Source organism: Amphiura filiformis, chromosome 12, assembly GCF_039555335.1.
Source record: "Amphiura filiformis chromosome 12, Afil_fr2py, whole genome shotgun sequence".
Classification (NCBI taxonomy): domain Eukaryota; kingdom Metazoa; phylum Echinodermata; class Ophiuroidea; order Amphilepidida; family Amphiuridae; genus Amphiura; species Amphiura filiformis.
Window position 1 is genome coordinate 2,270,969 of NC_092639.1, and position 22,370 is coordinate 2,293,338.

The 22,370-nt window shown below is 37.4% G+C and overlaps 1 protein-coding gene across 2 annotated transcripts in view; it reads left to right on the plus strand.

Moving 5' to 3' along the window:
- The window catches only part of LOC140165650 (RUN domain-containing protein 1-like), a 33,076-nt gene extending 15,834 nt beyond the window's left edge, over window positions 1-17,242 (plus strand). Inside the window, exons 7-16 of one of the 2 annotated variants that reach the window (XM_072188945.1) lie at window positions 571-723; window positions 1,052-1,174; window positions 2,503-2,613; window positions 3,159-3,295; window positions 9,612-9,720; window positions 12,109-12,204; window positions 12,955-13,071; window positions 14,186-14,376; window positions 15,918-16,012; window positions 16,823-17,242. In XM_072188945.1, coding sequence (XP_072045046.1) covers window positions 571-723; window positions 1,052-1,174; window positions 2,503-2,613; window positions 3,159-3,295; window positions 9,612-9,720; window positions 12,109-12,204; window positions 12,955-13,071; window positions 14,186-14,376; window positions 15,918-16,012; window positions 16,823-16,929 — 1,239 coding nt within the window. In that variant the 3' untranslated portion in view covers window positions 16,930-17,242. The remainder of the gene's footprint in view (window positions 1-570; window positions 724-1,051; window positions 1,175-2,502; window positions 2,614-3,158; window positions 3,296-9,611; window positions 9,721-12,108; window positions 12,205-12,954; window positions 13,072-14,185; window positions 14,377-15,917; window positions 16,013-16,822) is intronic. The other variant, XM_072188946.1, reaches the window with a different exon arrangement.
- The last annotated feature ends 5,128 nt before the right edge of the window (window positions 17,243-22,370 follow it).

The window sequence follows — 22,370 nt, forward strand, 5'->3', positions numbered from 1 at the left end:
AAAGCTGGGGTCAGGTCATGAAATTTTGTTCATATTATATTTAAAAAACAGAACAGGAAGATAACAGACAATTGTCAGGTAGGGGGAGGAAAATTATCACTCCATATAGGACAGGTCTTCCCCAACTGGATCGCAACCCAAACATGAGTCGCGAGCACTTCTTCAAGTAGTAGTTATGCTTATGCGTAATAAAAAATAGAAGAGATCCAAATTTGAGTCAAGGTTCCATGCAGCTTTCGTCTCTAATCACAAGCAATGTGCAGGGTACCAACAATGAAAGTCAACTCTGACCTGAGATGTGCAGTTTCCACAACACTGCCGGACTTTGAGACCGGCTCTGGACAAATAAGCAACATAATTTTGTATTATGCTGTGGGTCGCCTCATATTTTTCTCATCATATTTGTGTCACAAGAAAAAAATGTTTGGGAATCCCTCCCATAGGACTCTATTCCTGTATACTGCTAAAAAGCACATATACGACGTATAGGCTATTCTTTATAAAATACAAGGATAATTAATAAAGCGTCTCTCTGACTACCAAGTTTTTTGCTTATTTTACTCCAATTAGGATGGGAACATTGAATTACCGCAAAAGAAGGTGATGGAAAAACAAAGTGCAATCATTGACGAGTTACGGGAGAAACTAGATATGAAATTAGACGATTTTGACAAGTTAACAACTGAGGAATTGAGAACCATGGTGGACAGCGCTATTGGAAGGGTAAGTGTGTAAGGATGACTGGTAAAATACCAAGGCAGCAAAAACAGGTGTGAAACACCAGTGTTTATCGGTAAATGCCATCACTTTTGGTGAAGTGGGAAAACCCAAAGAGATTATTCCCAAAGATTCCAATTTGGCTTGTGTGTAATGCTATGGCAAATCCCCCATTTTGGTTTGTCACTCATGGAGGGCAAATAGTGGAGAGGAAAGAAGGAGTTGAGTGAGGGAATGGGGGAGGTAGAGAATGAAGCTGTTAAAATAAGTAGTCTTGTTATTATATATATAGAACTATATGATAACAACATTAAACTGATTTCTTAAATTACAGATAGTCAATCCTATCAAAGTAAAAGAACAGGTCATAGGTCAGTTGAAGAACCAAATAGGAGACTTGGAAAGGTTCATTGAGTTCTTACAAGATGAGGCAACTGCAGAAGAATTACAAGAAATGGTAAGTAAAGCAATGAGTGATACAGATTGAGTGGGAATGTTTATATTTTTATTTACCTCTAACAAAACACTTTCCTTGCGAGTGCGACAACATATTTAGCCAATCGGCCATTATTTGGTATTCCTATTTTCCTTTCAAGAGACTTACTGATATCAGTTGAGGACCAACAAAAAAGTCCTTTAACAATTGAATACCTGAGTGGAAGAAGGGCCCAACTCCATCAAAACTGTTTTTGAGATATTAAGAAAAAACTTCATATTTGGAAAAGTTTTATAGACAGAACGTTTTCATCTTCAGGGGACCTTTAATACATGAACATACAATAGTACATACATTCGTAATTATATTTGATGTTTCCATGGCAGCGGTACAGGTCTTAATACGAGTTGGAGTTGGGCCCTTCTTCCACTAATATACTGCAAGTGCCAGTTCTGTGTTATAAATAGCTACAGAAATTACGTAATCACCATTAATTGCACAAGTAGAACTCATGTAATATGTTAGCAAGAAAATGTATTGTAGTGAAAAGCAGATTTCATGGATGAACAAAATTCCTCTTTAACCCTATATTTGTGGAAGAAGGGCCCAACTCCATGGAGTTGGGCCTTTCTTCCATAAAAACTCATGAGTAAGTGTACGTGAAAGACTATTTAGAGAGTGGATTTTGGCCCATCTTTCACACACAAGGAAGATCAGTCTGCTGGCAATAAAATGCTGGGTCTAACTCATTTTTGTAAAAAATTGGAGTTGGGCCCTTCTTCCACTCAGGTATTCAATTGTGGATGAATCGGGATAATTCTCCTAAACCATATTTTTCCAGAAATATTGACATCTGTCTCTGAAATTGTATCACTATTGAATTTGCATAGAATTCCTTATTATGCCTGAAATTAAGATTTTCTCTCTTGACCTAAAATACAGTGTCTGGCATATTCATTTTTATAGTGGTTAATTACTACATTGGTAAATACCGTAAAACCTCGTCTACAAGCATATAGAGTGCTTTTGATGAAAGCTAAATTTATCCAGACGCCATCCATCAACAAAATTATAATATTATGGAATTTGAGCAAATTAATTACCAATACAAACATATACAAACAAGTACTATTGTAAGATCAATCTATTGTATTGCACGGCGGTCTCGTTTGAATTTAGCTTTCATCAAAATCACTATATATGCTTGTAGCAGAGGTTTTACAGTATTCCAAAGTGCAAAGAAAAATGTCATTTGTTGGGAATGGTGTAGTTTGGGATTGAGAGATCTCTTAATGTCGCAGGGGAAAAAACTGCAATCCTGATTCTTGTGTGTATATTTTTTCCGGCAGAAATTACTGAAAGATGATGACAATGATTCCACGACAGGACAGTGTTGTGCATCACCGACATCTAGAAGAGCCAAGGCAGAAAAAACACTCAAGAATGCTGAAGATGTTAAGGTATGCTTAAAAATCTCTTGATTTAATTTGTTTATATATTTATGCATCTTAGGGTGAACAACAAGAAAGAAGTTACATTAAAAATATTGTATGATATTTAATATTTGTCATTTTTTTTGACATTTAATTTTAATTTCCCCTGAAAGACATTTTGACCCCACCCAGAAAGATCCCAGCTATTGCCACTGGCACTTGCTACAACAGTTGTTGTACACATAACATGTGAAGGTAAAGGAGTGCCCATCTCTCTTTCATTGGCGATTGGGCCAGACTCCTCCGTGTAATGTTGCGATAGGGGGATCGCTACACCTCCTCCACAGCGAGTCTGTTTACCTTCCCAGCATTTAAGAATGCTGGTACCCATTTATACACCTGGGTGGGGAGGAGTAATCGAGATAAAGTGCCTTACTCAAGGGCACAACACGATGGCGTTGCCCGGGCTCATAACATGTAAGTGCACATTTATTGCCAGTACCTTTTGTAGAGTGCATTTTCTACTGGATGACTATTAAAAGTGATACAAAGTTTGTGTGATTGTTTTACAGAGAGTAAGAGAAGAAAAGTTGACATCAATGAAGAAGGCATTGGCATTATTACAGTACATAGCTATTAACCAGCTAGGTTGTGGCGTGGAAAGGACACAAAATAAACAACCAAAAGGAGAGCCTGGCCTTGATTATTAGTAAGTCACTCATTTCTTACTTCTGTCAGTAATGGATTCTTTCCCTCATTTGTATTCTTGTTAACCATTCCTGTATCATTTCTTCTGGATATCTTTGCTTCCTTGAACTTTTCATGTACATTTCATTTTCTTTATCACATATGTTTTCAGTCACTATTCATTGTTTCTAAGGGTGTGAGTGAGTCCCGGGAATTCGAGTCCCGCCCGATAATCCTATTACCCGGGCAGGAAATTCCCTGCCCGGGTACCCAAAATTAAAAAAAAAAAAAAAAAATGTCATACTCTATTAATGATATCAAAATGCATTGAATTTGAATGCATTTTGATATCATTAATAGAGTATGACATGAAAACTGTGTATCAATTTTCAGATTAAAAACACAAAACAATGTGCAAAATTCATTTTTTTTTATGTCAACCATGATCCTAGCATTTAGGTCTAGGTCCAGAGACACTACACTTTTTATTTTTTTATTTTTTATTTTTGTTGCAATTTGGTACCCGGTTACCCGCTCGAAAAATGCGCTTGGTACCGGGCACAAAATTACCGAAAATCACACCCCTAATTGTTTCAGGCTAAACATAAACAAAACAAGACAATAAACAAGTTTGTTTCTGGTAGGACATGCACATTTTATGTTGAGGAACAATTAAATTGTTTTTTAAATAAAACTGGTGGGTTTTTTTTGTGGTTTTTTTTTGTTGTTATTTCAGAAACCCAGAGTTGTTTTTATTATTTTCATGCATAAAATGCCGAAGAAAAATATGAGGTGTCAAAATATTTGTGAAAATGTTTTTTCTTATAGAGTTTGTTTGTGATGAAATCAATAACACATTGAAACATTGAGGGGGGAAGGGACAAGGCAACTTTTAAGGGGAATAAAATTTGACAAAAAATGGGCTAAAGCCTAAAAATATCAGGATGGCCAGCATCCCACAAATCTTAAATATCAGGATGGCCAGCATCCCACAAGAAGCGGGGGGAGGGCGAGACTTCTTGCAGGGGTCCCCCTTGTCCACCCTGGCTATGCCACTCTTCATAATAATAATTAAAATTAAATCACAGATAAACAATCTGGGCATCAAGTTTCATTGGTTGCTGAGGGATGCAAATCTTCAGGAATTTTCCTGATTTCAGGAAATTTTGCTTGGATCTTCACTGTACAAAGTTTAGGGAATTGCACATTTTCAAGAAATGTTAAAGTAGTTTCAGGAATTTATGTCAGTGCTTGTTTCCATCTCTAGTTGCTACATTAGACTATTCAAGTTGAAATCCACACACCTATAGATGACATGACCTTATAACCAGGGAGTGTGAATATAAAATGTGGTTGGAATAGCCCATCTATTCTACAATAATTCCTCTCATATTTACTTTGAATTATTTTACATCAAAAATGTCCACTTAGAAATTCATAACATATTGAATAGTAATTTGTGCCCCCGTAAAATGATTTACGTATAAGTGTTCGAGCTGTCAATTAGGTTGATTATGGTAAACATTTTGAACAGGTTGCATAAAATAGGGTTAGGCCTTGAAGTTATTAACTACTGTAACATTTGGCAGCAGTCAAACCTATACATTATTAGCGGAATAACAGGTCCCTGGATCAGTTATTATACTGCTCAATTGGTCATCGAGTGTATCATTCTCAAGTTCAACCACCATATCTGTGGGGAAACAATTGCCAATTGCATCCTGTATTACTGTGTGTCAACGTTCTCATTTCATACATGTAGTTCAGTAACTGTCGTATCTCAAAAGTTGTGCATTTTGTACCCAATATCAGGGATGTCAGTAAATCTTCAGGAATATATTTGGAAATAGGGAGAGGTGATTAAAAATCTTTTACATTTCCAGAATTTACTGAAATTGGAAGATGGTATTTCAGCAAAACATTTTTTAGGGTTTAAATAACAAAGACAAATATATAAAAGTATACATTTTTGGAAAGGGAATGATTAACCCTAACACTGGACCCTGCTTTTTGGGATCGGAAGTCAAAGAAGATCCGAAAAAGTCAAGGAGAAGAAGAATTTTGACTTGGCACCCCGTGATTGAACCTTTGACCCCTCGCATGCCAAGCACACGATCACGGACCGGTAGATACACAGGTTATTGCTGCCCGGCCAGCAATTCCGTGAGCACATAACACTTAGGGTGATTGCGTCATCGCAGACCCTGGGATTCATGCATGCGCACATTTTTTCATCATAAGATTTTGTAAGATTTTTGGGTGTTAGGGTTAAAGGAATTCAACTGTACCTACAAAATTTGGGGAAAGTTCCCAATTTCTGAAAAAAGTCCAAAAAGATGTTCTGCAGTCATCTGTTTACTGCTTTCTCAAATTTGGCTTATTTGTCATTATATGGAAATTAGCATATTTTTATTTTTGTACCAACTTCTTTGATATTTTTAGCCATACAACAAATTTAAGGACCTAATTAAAAAAACGAGAGAGTAGTAACTATAGTCAAAATTTCATTTGAATGAAAACGGCTGCCAACAGCTGTACTTGGTTCGACCGGAATCAAATTTCAAAATAAAACATGACCGCATGACCTTGGATACTTATGAAAATACTAACCAATCACAAGTGAGTTGGTTCACTAACACGTAACGCACACACAGGCGTTCATCGCGTAGTGTACACCGACAATCATCATGTTCATTCAAATGAAATTGCTATAGGCCTTTGTCTCTAGATTAATAATATACAGTATTATTTTGAAAAATAAAGCGACAAAGTAAACAAAAATGTCCACCAAATGCAATCCTACATGCATCCTTTGTGCAGAATGTTAGCAAATGTATCACTACAATGTATGAGCCAAAATATTCCCATATGTACCATGACACAGTTCACCATTTTCCATTTAAAGGGCATTTCGTGATCCACAGCCTCATCCCCCACTTTTCCCAAAAAAGTTAAGATTTTTACACCACTGGATACCTCTGGCTACATAATGTTTATGTACCAAATATTTCTTGCAGATTAATTCGTTTAGCAAAAAATATCGCAAATTTGAATTTCGTTCTGGTGCACCAGAGCGAAATTACAACACATTGTCTATGGAGCAGTGTAATACACATAATCATGCATAACTCGCAAACGCAAAATCGGAATCAACTGAAATTTTGGAAATAAGCTTTTTTCGTGGATATCTACTGAAAAATGTCATAAAAAGAGGATGCTAGGATCACGAAATCCTCCTTTAATAACCATAATTTAACATCAAGTTGTGGAGTAAGAGTTTAGGCAAATGAGATTTGATTCCCAGTTTCCTGTTACCTGACCCGGTCCCGGAAAATTACCGGTAAAACAATACATTATTTCCAAATATTTCATTATTTCATATTCGTCAAGAAAAACATATTTCAAGCATCTTTTTATGGACATATAGGGGGTATATAATGCACTCAACTGACATCGTTCATGGCTAGCGTTGCACTTCTGCTATCCTTTACCACCTGCTCTCCTTTATCACATGCTGGTTTGGACACTATGCACCGCAATCATATTTACCATTTTCTATATAATGAAAAAATCACCCACTGAAAAATGTAACTGGGAATTGAGAATTGACCTTTCTGTACCCAATTCGTACAAGGTCATTGAGTGAGTGTACAAGCATATTGGGTTTTAAAAACTGTGTCCTGGTAGATGAGCATGTTTCAGATCCTGTTTGCATTACAAAATTGATTTGTTGATGAAAGGAATAAAAAAGGAACAAATAAAAGCAGACCAGCAACAAAAAACAACCCATTTTTTCATTCTGAGTAAGAAATTTTCTAGCGTCAGCTGGATGGAATTACCGGTGAACATTATGTATATCATGTTGTTTTTACCAATTGCCTGAGTATTTTCTGATTAAAGGGACAACTGTCAACTGTATGTTTAAAATGTCACATTTTGACTTCATGATGATTTGGGGAAACTCTCTGGATCTCTGAATTTTTTCAGGATCACCATAAATTTTTTCATCAGCTCTTGCCTACAACTTTCCTTCAGCTCGTCCTGTGATAGAGTGTACATCGTCACTGGGCGGGAAAAACCTCATATGTACTTTTGGCCCTTGAACATGGATAAAGCCTTGTAGGTGTAGACTTTATATTGAAGAGGTTTCTTCATCCATGTTCAAGGGCCAAAAGTACATGCAGGAAACGCTGCATATTTACTTTTGGCCCTTGAAAATGGATAAAGCCTTGTAGGTGTAGACTTTATATTGAATGGTTTGCTTCATCCATGTTCAAGGGCAAAAAGTACATATATGAGGTTTTTTCCGCCCAGTGACGACATGCAGTGTGTGTGTGAATATTGTGATGTTAGAGAAAATAACATATGAAATAAAACTGTGATAAATGGAATAGAGTAATTGTGATTCCAAGGAAAAGTATTAAATGACAATATGAGCTATGTACATGTAACATGCCAAAATTAGTTGTCCTGAAAATTTTACATCGAACTAGGGCAATTATTTGACAGTCCAGTTAGCACAGTCAGTAAGGTGATAGTGACAGCAATCAGTTTTGTTGACAAATAAACAAAATAAATTTTGACAAATTGTATATCAGGCAACGAAAAAAGAAAACCCTGTTCTACGGTCCTGACCAACCCAGATTTTGAACAAATTTGAAAAAAAAAAATTCCTGTACAAATGAATACCAACTCAAATTTTGACAATTTCAGGAACAACATTTTTTTTTGTATTTTCCCAAATAGCAAATATTTACAGATTTTGATGGATTTTTTGGGTCATTTAAAAAAAAAAAAAAAAAAACGCCTGACCGACTGGCCGACCCTACTTGAAAGGTCCGTCCGCCTGTAGAACAGGGTTTTTTTTTTCATCGCCGTATTGCATGTTACACATTATTGCCAGCCAACCAGTTTGTTAATACAGTGATTGTGACCACCTGCTGCCTGTATGGTGTGTGTGTGTGTGGCTATCTGGACTATTCTATATACATGTACTATCATGTAACACTATGTGATTTGTCGAGTCGAATTTGACCACCGGTATGAGCTGTTTAGAGGATAGAGCCCATTTTGTCGCCCGGGAAATGATTAGATGCACGTTAAGATGGACAATTACTGATAATTTAGGCACTTATCAATTAGTCAGTGATGGCGAGGGCTTCATTTGCATGAAGTAAGTTGATGATATGATTTCATGAGAGTTGTATAAATTTTTGAGTTAAATCTAAATAGCTTTGTAGTAATTATTAACATGTGCAATAATAGAGTGCATCGTATGTATGCATGCATGATCAGATAATGCAAGGGATCCATCAGGTTTAGAAGATTTTACTTTTATTGTAAAAATTTAACAGGAAAATTTACAGCAATTGTGAAAAGTAATCGTACAGGTTCAAAAGAATAAGCGACATCGCTGTTTCAAATTTGTAATGCATTATGGGAGAGTTAGATACAGATGAACTCTGACCTTTCAGGAAAATTACAGTAATTGTTAATTATTTATTATTGTAATTATGTTATCATTAAAAATGTTTTACATAATTAATTTTATGAATTAAGAATATTTTATCTGTTTTTTTTTAAATTTTAGTAAACCATTTTGCACAATATTTTATAAGCACAAAAAAAATTGCTGGTGCGTAAGAGTTGCCCAAACCTTCCCACAATGCATTTGAATTTGTAATACCGATATCACTTATTCAAATTTTAAACTCCATGTTCAGAATGGTTATGATATAGGTGTCAATATATATGTTTTGTCTCTAGGGCCACCAAGAGCCATTATGGGTTGGGTATAATTGATTAATTGTTAATCCCAAATAATTTTGTCAGGGTGCTCAAGATTCAGGGGGGGGGTTAACAAAATCTCTTTTCATTACTAACTACAATGTAGTTTTAAAACCATATTGCTTTTGTTGCTTTTTTTACAGACCCTAAGGTCTTTTTTCTTTGCTTTTACGGGCCCATTAAGGTATTCCTTCTTTAATTTGACCTTTTCTTTGCTTTTTTATGGACCCTATGGTCTTTTTTTTTTTTTTCTTTGTCTATGGGCCCCTAAAATCTCTGGCCAGTTACACCCAGACCTGGGGGTAACACACCCCCTTACCCACCTTGTCAGCAGTACTGTTTGTCTTTGAACACAGCTTACCTCAAAGTTGATTTTAGAGGGTAATAATTTACACTCTAGAAAAATCCTTTAATATACCCCTGATAAGTTATATTTTCTGTTTAACTTAAAATCAGGTTTTGCAGGAAAGGGTAGAAGTGGTAATGATATTAATATGACCTTACATTGTGTGCATATAATTTGTAATATTGATATTTGTTTGTTTTTGCAGTGATATGCTCAGAAAATTGGACAGAGCCATCAGTCATGTAGCAGAATTAGCCAAAAGGAAAGAAGAAGAACCTCCACCTGACAGTGACTATACAAGTGATTCATCTGATGTGAGTACCCAGTGATACTAGCAGCATATACTGGTATCAGTCTCCTTTATTCGCTCCTTAAATGCGAATAAAACATTTTCTTACTCGCTTACGCCACATGTTTTTACACAAAACACTGAAATCCTTGTACTGGGGACTGGAGTCGCCTTACAGTACCGCAGCAGCTAAGGGCCGGAGTCTGCAAATTACTAGGCCTGACATTATTGTTGGCTTCCTTATTACTGAGACAACACAGATCTGAAACTTAACCCACTTTGCAGACAGGTAGATATTTACCTGATACATAACTTCGGAAAAATGTACCGATGTAGCTGGTATGAGCAATAGACATAAAGTGATAATAATGTGTCCTATTTTTGGGTGATAAAAAAATCAAATTTGTTTGATGTTTTCATACTCGGCAGTCTACGCTTTTTAATGCGTGCCGGTTCGAAATTCTGAAAATTGGTGAAAGCTTGGTGGTTTAAATTTTTTGGGTGAAAAGCGTGGAATGATATAAAGCGTGGGATTAAAATAAATAGCGTGTGGCTTCTTCTAACTTACAGTATATTTTTATTGAATGATAAAATAATCATAGTTCCAAGAAAAGTCGCCAAAACTCGCACACCATGTCGCAAGATAAAATTCCATTTGATGCAGGCTAGCGCTTGTTTACGAGTGTTCAGCGCAATGTACACAATATCCTCCCCGGAACTGATATGCAAATGTACGATTTTCCATGACGTGTTATTTTTCTTTACATTGATCGTATATGAGTGACGTCATTAATCATGCATAATTGATTGAGCGAAGAACTCGGAAGAAGTAGGATATAGTCGCTGAACACAGCGCACGTCAAGTTTCATGACAAGAACAACATTTGAACGCCATAAAAGTACAGTTATTCATTAAAATGCTTATTATACAGTACAGTAGTAGTTTTTTACATATAATTTGCATTGCGCACGTAATGTATCAACTTAATGGAGAGAAAAACATCGGACTCGCATGTGTGAAATAGGTGCAGAATTCGGCGTAATTGATTTACTTCAACCAAATTGCGTTTGACTTCGTCAATGTTTACAAATAGTGGTGGGGTCAAGAATTTTCAGTATAAAGGGTGCCTCAGTAAAAAGCGTGGGGGTCAGGAATTTTCAGTATAAAGGGTGCCTCAATAAAAAGGGTGGGGGTAAAATAAAAAGAGTGGGAGTCAAACCCCACTGCCGAGTATGGTTTTTTGCTTTTGAAAATATGTAGCTACAAATTAGAAAACCTCTGCCAACTTCAAAATTCGCCATTCTAATCATGCAGCTCTTGAACACTGGCACCATTGGTTAACTCAGTGAAATGGCTAATTCATAATATTCAGAACTGGACATGGTCAACAATTGTACATCACAGCATACAGTGTGCTAGTGGTGGTCAGTAGATCTTCCTTGATGATACAAATTAGATTTAAACATGACAAGTCAAAACTTAATGACAAGTGTTATTTATTTATAATTCTTAGTCAGTGAGAGTGGTCTAGTTCGTAGACACATTCCTGATTGGACAATCGCATGATTGCGGGTGCCGTCTATCAGGCCGTAGACGACCCCACGTCATCATGCGTCTTGATAATGCGTAACACACGTGTAGATGTGCGCATATGTATCGCGCTGGATGCATAGACTAGTGCGGAATACGCTAACGCGCTAGCAGTACGTGCAACAGAATACGTGAAGTTGTAAACAAGTTTCGTTCATTTTATAATGAGGGGAGTTTTTATGACGATAACTTAGTTTTTGCTTAAAAAATCAGTGATTTTAGGACAAAAGGAGAAGTGCTATTTTTGAACTCATCATGCAGCGCTTACTACCCGTCAGCTGTGCCATAGACAAAATAAATTGAGGCATGTCTGCTGTCATGTTTCCAAAGAACCTTGATCTCCCCCAAAATATGTTTTGCTAATAGTGTGCAAGCTGCAATTAAGTGTACATGCCAAAGTACACCAGGTGCATTCAATTGTTGGTGAAGACCAGCTTGCTACGTCAGCACAAAGTAAATTGCTGATGGTCCATAAACCAGCAAAATGTGCAAGTTAAGTGCATTTGCACAGATTTATCATAAAGTGGCTTTTTCTGTTTTATGGGAAATGGAAAAATGCAGAATTGGAGTAGGTGGAAATCACAGAAAATGCAATTTTGTAAAATTAACCATTTTGAATGTACATTCAGCAAAAGGCCTAATAAAACCACATATTTTTCTGATATTTTCATCAATTACTTTATTTATGTGCTTTAAGGCCCATAGAATTGTTGAATTCATGGATTTAAAAAAAAACACCAGGAGTTTGAACTTTCAGAAAATTGAAAACTTGCAATTTATCTTGACCTGTGGTTAATGATTTGTATTTGTCTTATTCCTCAGAGTCCAGTTTGTCGTCCTCTAGATGAAGTGACAATAGCAGTAAGAAGAGAGTTAGCACCTATCATCAGAGATCTATTTGAGCATGGTATGGTCAGAGTAAGTACCAGAATCCTCATTATTTAAACAAGCAATACTTGTTACAATTCAAGGAGTTAAACTGTTCTTGTTGAAATGGTACTTTATAATTGCCCATTGTAATGGTATATGTATAACATGTATGTATTCAGTGGCGTGTCCACTGCTTTGGGTGCTGAAGCCCCGCACTTTGTTAAAAATCAGCCGTTTTTTTTGTGGTGATTTTGACCATTAAGCCCCCACCCTGCCGCATAACTCTGAAAGCCCCTCTGAGCCCCCCACAGGAAAAGATCCTGGACACACTGGTGGTATTCCCCTGCTTCATGTGCTCAGGCTGGTAGACAGTCTCTTGTCCATCCAGTGCGAGCCTTGCAGAATATGCCATTTTGGTCCTGTTCATGTTCAGTTACACTTGAAATTCAGAATAATACTAAAAGTAGACCATGAAGACATACATTTTTATATTTTCATCGTCCCAATTTTACCTTTTTAATAATTTCCAGCACCCTTTGCACCCCTGGCTACCCTACTGCATGTGCTCTTATGGAATTAAAAACGGACATGTTTTGCTTGATGATAAGTGTGTATCGTATCCTATAAATATAAATTTAAAATTCGTAGCAAATTAAAAATTGCTACTATTTTTTTGGGGGTGGAGGGAAACACACTATTACTGTGCGTATTCGACCCAATCGCTCTTCCCCTAATAAGGGCTTTTAGTATATATGATTTACAACTATTTATTTGTTCCTTTGTTTGATCTCATTTCAGTTAACTACCAGTCGAGCATTGATGACACCACTTACAGCTTGTTTATCACCACCAAGACCAGGAAAAGAGAGTAAGATGCATGCATGGGATCTCTTCCTCAAGTACTTTGAAATCAAGGTAAGAATATAACCTAAACAGCTGGTGAACAGACTGTTTGCCAATTTTAAGGGTGACATCAAGATTTCCCAGTATTGTGATCACGATATCATGATATTGTTATCAAATTCTGCACCGATTTGGACACAAATTCTAGTCTGAAATCATTCTGGTGCTAGATTTACTGTCACCTTTCTGTGCATGCTGTTTCTGAGGTGAATCAGAACCTCACCTCACCTCACAGGCCGTGTCACCCACTGTCGGATGTAGCCCTCCTCAAGTAGCTTCCATTTACTTCTGTTCTGTGCTTCTCTTGCCCAGGTTGTACCCAGATAGGATGTGAGATCATCACACAATCTTCATTTTTGTCTTCCCCTTCTTCTCATTCAGTTAACCTCTTTGTCCACCTATTGTCCTCTCTATGAGCTATGTGACCCGCCCATCAGAACAATGTGACTCAAATCTTAATTGTAAAATTTAGGCGGGTCCAAATTCAAGTTTTGTAATCTTTGCAAAGCAAAAAGACTGTTAGACAGACCATGTGAATAATAATAATAACTATGTGTACTACTCTTAATTTCTAAACCGTGTATGGCAGATCCATGTGATGTATATTCCTAACACTAATATCCAAATTCTTTCACAATACTAGAGGGTCTACGATGTACCTTTTTTTAACAGAATAAATTCCTTATGGACAAGTCACACTTTCTTTTGGTGCTTTTGTATTAAAAAAAAACCAATTTGTCAAAAATCTGCACCCCTCACCAATTAAATCCTGACTAACCCCAAGTCAAGATTTAATTGTTACTTTGCACCTTAAAGGAGTATTTCGTGATCCTGGCATCCTCTTTTTATGACATTTTTCAATAGATATCCCCGAAAAAAGATTATTCCCAAAATTTCAGTTGATTCCGATTTTGCGTTTGCAAGGTATGCATGATTATGTGTATTACACTGCTCCATAGGCCACTGTGTTGAATTACCTTCTGGTACACCAGGACGTAATTTAAATTTGGCGATATTTTTGCTAAACAAATTAACCTGCAAGAAATTTTTTTTTGTATGGGGGGGGATGAGGCTGTGGTTCTTGAAATGCCCTTTTAATTAAGTTGACCTAATCTTTACCTTTCAGCATGGTAAGCAATATGCCAAATCCACAGCCAGAAAGCTATCTCAATCTTTTGATTTGGAGATTGTAGGAGGCACAGCAATCACAGCAAAGCAGACATTATTAGCTGCAATAGACTATGTACACGGCTCACATGACCCACTCAAGAGAAGTAAAGATGCTCAATTCAAGGCGTTTGTATGTCAAGCTTTAAAGTAAGTACTTATTGCTGGCTTATTTCAATTATTTGGTCGGTTTTAATACATTTCGGATTTTAAATGTGCGCTTTGCAACTTTTTAATTCTGTGACATGGAATTTCTGATTGCCATTCTAATGTATAAGGAAAATGTCAATGTTATGTTGAGAATAATGAGTTGGATCAATTGTCTTTGCACATGTTTGTGTGTGTGTGCTTTTGTAAACGATGTCAATGAAGGAAATGCTTACAAGAATAATCGCTGTATAATGCATCCTGGAAGATGTTGATAGGCTATGGCAATAGAATCTGATTGCCATTCTAATGTATAAGGAAAATGTCAATGTTGTGTTGAGAATAATGAGTTTAATCAATTGTCTTTGCACATGTTTATGTGTGTGTGCTTTTGTAAACGATGTCAATGAAGGAAATGCTTACAAGAATAATCACTGTATAATACATCCTGGAAGATGTTGATAGGCTATGGCAATAAAATAAAAGTATTATTAACAGTATCCATAGTTGCGGGTGAAGTGTCTGTCCACACTCATTGGTAATAATTCTAACAGTCCACAGTAAGGGGAATAAAACTGAAATGAGTGTCCACATTTAAATGATAAAAACCCAAAGAGTGGTGTACCGCTCTCCGCATTTGCTGGTGTTGTCACATTTATGTATGTGTGTGTCTGTCTCAGCATTCAAAGCGAGGACAAGAGTGAGTTTCACACATTCAAAGTGGGGACATTTTTCATAGCATGGACATCTCTGAATAGCACATACAAAGAGAGGAAATCGTCCATACCTCCCCTATACCCAGTACAGAAAGAGTGTCATCCAGTGCACCTATTCACAAAACGAGGACTGGGATTTTGTCCTTACTATGCCAAAATATCCTCACTTTAAATGTGGGAAACTATATCTTGTCCATGCATTGAATGACTTGGCGAACACACTTAAACACACCCCTGTCTGTGTTTGCCTCCAAACGTGGACATTGTGTTTTGCTATCTAACCGAGGACGTGTGTATGATGTTTTCATCGCCTAACCGTGGACTAAAATGGCGGATTTTTTGTGTGTATAATACGAAACGGAATTTTAGCCATCCCCCTGCGGACGGTAGTTTTTACACATGTGGTCCTCGGTTTCAGGCAAATAGCGTTTAAAGCATCTAGCATGCATTTGAGGTCTTTTGCAGCAGTTTGAGACCAAGGACAGTCCTCGGTTGGAAGTAGGTCCACAGTTTAGGGTGAAAAATCTTGTGTGTGTCCTCGTTTGTCGGCGAACACGTACGCATCCATACACTCTTTGAATGCTCGTGCATGTAGGGGTGTGTGCAAGCGTGTGAGGTATGCATGCTTGGGCATCTATCTGTGTATGTGCTTTACAAAAGCCAATGCTTGACAAACTTGAAATATGATACAGTGCATTGATTTTGCCAAACACTAAACCATAGCTAAATTATCCAATGAAAACCTCAGTAAATAAACTCAGCATGCTTGTCCAAACAAGCTCCCTACTGACAGCCAATGTAATCCAAGTTGACTGCATTGTTTTTCAGTGAACACAGACTAGCCCAGTGGTGTAGGCTAATATGTAGGACATCCTATTTGATAGAGACATATTATCAACCTTGGAGTTATATGATCAAAACAGGTGAGTGCTGTAATTATATGGGACCTGCTCCCACATAACATGGTTTTTTGTTTAATTAAGCATTGACAGATGACATTTCCAAAAGAATTTTCAAATTGGGATCTGTATGATTATTGAACGTGGGACTAAGTTTGCTTTCAAATATGTGATATAGAATTTGAAAGTATTTAATCAATAATTAAAAGTCCATTTGTCCTTTGTAAAGTAGAACAGTAGTTTGCATATAGCACAGAATGGCTGCGAAGCTCAAGTATCAATGAAGACATCCTTTACAACATTATTCTTGATGCTTATGTGGGGGAAAATTTGATTCAGATGTGACAGATCTTTACATGTTCCTCTAAGCATTCAAACTCACACAAACATCCCAAATCTCAAACAAATTTCAGGTGAATTGAGAGACTAGGCATGAGTAATGAGGGTGAGTGGAACTCAGTCCCTGGTTTTTGAGTCTATTAATTTCACTATAGTCTATATATCTTCCTCAGGTCACCCGCACTAGCTTTAAAGTTAAGCGTGTGCTGCGTTGGCTTTGTGTGGTACATATTGCGCGTACATATGCAGCATGTTGATCGCACGCGTAAAAGTATGTATACACACCAGTAACACTAATCTAATGCAAAACATGCTGAACTTCAGCTAGTGCCGGTGACTTGAGGTAGATATATAGACTTTAAACAAAATCTTTATCATATCTACGCATGATCACTGACCCATACAGTTTTCTCTACTTGAATTATTGTACCGGTAAAGACAGCCTTGAACATGAGAACTTACTGTTTTCCCTTCTCTTTCTTTCTGTAAACCTAGGTTTCGATGGAACCTTACAGCTATTGGACAAGCTCAGTGATGTCAACTTTACTCTTCCAGTTGATATTGCCATCTTGCAGTTCTACAATATCAAAGATGCATTCTAGATGGTCATCCAACAGAGATGTGTGATTGGTATACATGGTAGCTATTAATGTGCAGCTGGCTAGTCAGGTTATTTGATTAGACCACATAAGCAGTCAGCATGGCAGTCAGGCATGATGTGTGCTACACAAATAGAGCAGATACATTCCATGGCTACATGTAGAATATGCAGTGTGAGCATGCGTCAGCTAAAATAGAGCAGATACATTCCATGGCTACATGTAGAATGTGCAGTGTGAGCATGTGTCAACAAAATGCAAGCTTGTGTTGGTAAAATGCAAGCTTGTGTTAATAAAATGCAAGCATTTGCTTGTAAAATGCGAGCTTGCATTAGTAAAATGCGAGCTTGCATTAGTAAAATGCAAGCTTGTGTTGGTAAAATGCAAGCATTTGCTTGTAAAATGCAAGCTTGCGTTAGTAAACTGCGAGCTTGCATTAGTAAAATGCAAGCTTGTGTTGTAAAATGCAAGCTTGTGTTAGTAAAATGCAAGCTTGAGTTAGTAAAAGCAAGCTTTTATTAGTAAAGCTTGTTTTAGTATAATGCAAGCTTGTGTTTTTAAAATGCAAGCTTGTATTGGTAAAATGCGAGCTTGCATTAGTAAAATGCAAGCTTGTGTTGGTAAAATGCAAGCATTTGCTTGTAAAATGCAAGCTTGCGTTAGTAAACTGCGAGCTTGCATTAGTAAAATGCAAGCTTGTGTTAGCAAAATGCAAGCTTGTAAAATGCAAGCTTTAGTAAAATGCAAGCTTGTGTTGTAAAATGCAAGCTTGCGTTAGCAAAATGCAAGCTTGTGTTGTAAAATGCAAGCTTGTGTTAGCAAAATGCAAGCTTGTGTTGTAAAATGCAAGCTTGCGTTAGTAAAATGCAAGCTTTTATTAGTAAAATGCAAGCATGAGTTAGTAAAATGCAAGTTTTTATTTGTAAAATGCAAGCTTGTTTTAGTATAATGCAAGCTTGTGTTTTTAAAATGCAAGCTTGTATTGGTAAAATGCAAGCTTGTGTTAGTATAATGAATCTAGCGTTATTAAAATACAAACTTGCGATAGTAAAATGCAAGCTTGCATTAGTAGACATGCACATGTTGCATAAACATGAATTATACCTGCATAGGTGGAACTAAACAGGATGTCCATGTAATATGGGCCAGATACATCTTTCCTACCTTCTCAGCCACAGTCACCATATAGTACCCATGTCACCATGTAGTACCCTTGCATCCCCAATTGTGCACCATGATGGCAGAAATGCTGGAAGGCTGCATTTTGTTGGGTCATTGTCACCACATAGTAGTCTACTGCTGGGTGCAACGTCAGGTGCATTTTAAATGCATCCTACATTCTTCAGTCTATCAGAAAGTGAGATGCAGCATACTGGCATTGAACTTTATACAGGACTTTAAACCAGGATGCCGAATAGAGAATGGGGGGAGCTTTTGAGGGACATTTGAAAAATCCAAGCTAATCTGATGCCCTGTCAACCTGCTCACCACATATTCTGCTAACACATGGCTTGATCATTCCCTGAAGTTTGTGATTTATTCTGTATGCTATACATGAGGGAGCTTTTAGGGGACGTTGGAAAGATCAAAGCTACTGTACTGTCCTTTGGAAATGCCCACCAGATATCTGCTATCATGTGACTGCTGGAGGGAAAGAAGATTCTGGCTCATAATATGTGTAGTTTCTCAAAATGATACAGTTGTGGTTATAACATTGCCCTTTTGTTTCTACATGTCTAGCTCAAATGAGCTAGAATGCCAAGTAATCAGGACACTTGGTGATCAACAGTCATTGCAGTAGCGCAAATCAGATGTTGAAACTATAGCACATGCATGGAAACACTTAATCTACTGTGCACTGAATCCAGGACAGAGGCTAGTATTTCTGTAGATATAGCACCCCTTTGTATTATATGATTTTTGAATGGACGTTTGCGTGACACTTAAACAAAAGAGGTTAATGTTGGTGCCAACAACTGCATCATTTTCATATGTTGCCACACATACACAAATTTATATACAGGGTGTTGAGAAAGTCAGCTTTAATGAAATGTGCTACATGAAGCTGTGATTACTTGCCAAACAATGCATTGGAATAACACAAGTTATTCTAAATATGCATTATAGAAATAAATAAAAGTTAGAAATCTAACTAAAAATTAGATGGATATATATATAGTCCTTCTGTAAGACAGGTTAGTGCATGAAGGCCCTATCTGCAATAGCTGCTCTATAGACATTTGATGATATCTGTATTCTACAATGTACACATCTGACACCTGGCAGCTATTGCAGATTGCAAATTTATGTATGTCATCTGTCGAGGGGTTAGTGCATGAAGGCCCTATCTGTAATAGCTGCCCTATGGACATTTGACAATTTCTGCATTGTATATTGTACACATATGAAAATGTGACATCTGGCAGCTATTTCAGATAAGGCCTCAATAAATGATTACACCTGCTATATAGTACTGCATTCATAGTACTTCAAGGGATTAGAGCTAAAGGGCCCTATTGCAATAGCTGCCCTAAAGACATTTGACAATATCTGCATTCTATATTTTAGACATATGACACCTGGCAGCTATTGCACTAACCCCTCAAAATGTTTCTTCCAAATTTTAAATCAAGCGCAAAAATACTATTTTCCTTTACATGTACATTCCAATATTGTTGTATTTGTTGTTTTATTTCAATTTTGAAAATCAATGTTCAAATTTAACAAACTTGATAATTCTGTGTTGGACCATGTTGTATTTCTGTAACTTTAAAATCAACTGATATTGTTGTATTTCATGCATGTACGGGCTTGACAAAAGTATATTAACCTTTGCTTGAATTTATAGTACTATAATTATTCAAATGGAAGTCACAGATAAAATTGTCAGCACAAGTCTGACTGGACACGACTGGTCATTTAACAGCATTTCTGATTGGTTGATAACTTGAAATGCTCATTTCAATTGCCAATTATGACTAGGCTTTAAACTGTTTATGGTCAAACTTGCATTTGCAGATGATCTTATTAATACCATCCTTGATTGGTTCAAAATTGGAAACAATACACATTTAGGCCAATCGGCAGGTAGTTCTCATGGGGGTTAAGAGCATTTGCTAGTAAAGGTGACTGGGCCTGCAATTTGGTATTACCTCTGCAGCTAACTACATCATAACCACAATCCCAGTCAAAAGTAGTCAAAAGGTTGGACTGTGGTTAAACCTTATTTCTGTAATATTGGACATTCCAAAATCATGCTTTCTTTGGTGTGAAGTCTGAACCATTTCCTACTACTACAACAACCAACCCCCTGCCCCACCAATCAATGTTTGATGTCTCTGTAAGCAACAGGTGTATGCTGATATACTGGCCTACTGCAATGTGTATATCCTCACATTCTTGTATTCTCCCACAGCTGGTACTCCACCAGATGTCACTGATTTGTTAGGCAACCACCCTAAACCAATCAATGATACAACCAGAGTTGATATACTCTGACTTGCCTTCCCCACTAGAATGTGTATTTGTACACAACCCTTCCCATCCTGATCACCACAAGCAGCATATATCTCCCTATTCTTCCCAAAGGAAACGCCCCTGAATTCCCACCCATCAGCAAGTACTCCACCAGATATCACTGATTTGTTAGGCAACCACCCTAAACCAATCAATGATACAACCAGAGTTGATATACTCTGACTTGCCTTCCCCACTAGAATGTGTATTTGTACACAACCCTTCCCATCTTGATCACCACAAGCAGCATATATCTCCCTATTCTTCCCAAAGGAAACACTCCTGAATTCCCACCCATCAGCAAGTACTACACCAGATGTCACTGATTTGTTAGGCAACCACCCTAAACCAATCAATGATACAACCAGAGTTGATATACTCTGACTTGCCTTCCCCACTAGAATGTGTATTTGTACACAACCCTTCCCATCTTGATCACCACAAGCAGCATATATCTCCCTATTCTTCCCAAAGGAAACGCCCCTGAATTCCCACCCATCAGCAAGTACTCCACCAGATATCACTGATTTGTTAGGCAACCACCCTAAACCAATCAATGATACAACCAGAGTTGATATACTCTGGCTTGCCTTCCCCACTAGATGTATTTGTACACATAACCCTTGGTCAAACCCTGATCAATACAAGCAGCATAAGCAGCATATATCTCCCTATTCTTCCCAAAGGAAACACTCCTGAATTCCCACCCATCAGCAAGTACTCCACCAGATGTCACTGATTTGTTAGGCAACCACCCTAAACCATCAATGATACAACCAGAGTTGATATACTCTGGCTTGCCTTCCCTACAAGATGTGTATTTGTACACAACCCTTCCAACCCTAATCCCCACAAGCAGCATATATCTCCCTATTCTTCCCAAAGGAAACACTCCTGAATTCCCACCCATCAGCAAGTACTCCACCAGATGTCACTGATTTGTTAGGCAACCACCCTAAACCAATCAATGATACAACCAGAGTTGATATACTCTGGCTTGCCTTCCCTACTAGAATGTGTATTTGTACACAACCCTTCCCATCCTGATCACCACAAGCAGCATATATCTCCCTATTCTTCCCAAAGGAAACGCCCCTGAATTCCCACCCATCAGCAAGTACTACACCAGATGTCACTGATTTGTTAGGCAACCACCCTAAACCATCAATGATACAACCAGAGTTGATATACTCTGGCTTGCCTTCCCTTCTAGATGTGTAATTGTTCACACAACCCTTCCCATCTTGATCCCCACAAGCAGTATATATCTCCCTATTCTTCCCAAAGGAAACACCCCCTGAATTCCCACCCATCAGGACTCTTTATTGCACACATCTCCTTACAATGGGATTACAAATGGGAAGGGATTGACCCAACATGTACCCCCCCCCCCTCTACCGAGGGATATACCCAAGTGTCGGGAAGTTTTCCAACAATTTTGACCAGGGTTTCAGATTCAATCAGGCAGTCTGGACCATTTACACCAGGGGTGTAAAACTCACTTCCTGTGTGCCACTTTTAAGGATTAGATAGCCAAAGTGAAGAGAGAATGTTAATGGATATAATTACTGTGCAATTCACTGCAGTGAAGTGTGCAGTAATTATGTGTGCATCAGCGTGATGACACCAAAGATCTAAACACAAAGGCTTAATGTATTGAACCAAAAAGTAAATTTGAAACTACATATTCTAAATGCAGCAAAAATGTCTACTGTACCTGCAAACTTTGCTTGGTGAAAATATGCTATACAGTACTTTTGGTGGCAATTTTAATGTGATTTCATCTGTTATATCTGGAATAAGTGTATCCACTATATAAAAAGTATATTTGATATACTGGACTATTATAGAAAATCAGTATATGTTGAAAGTACAAGTGCATGTATGGTAGTACCTTCTTCAGTTGTCCATCAAGTACAGAATGAAGA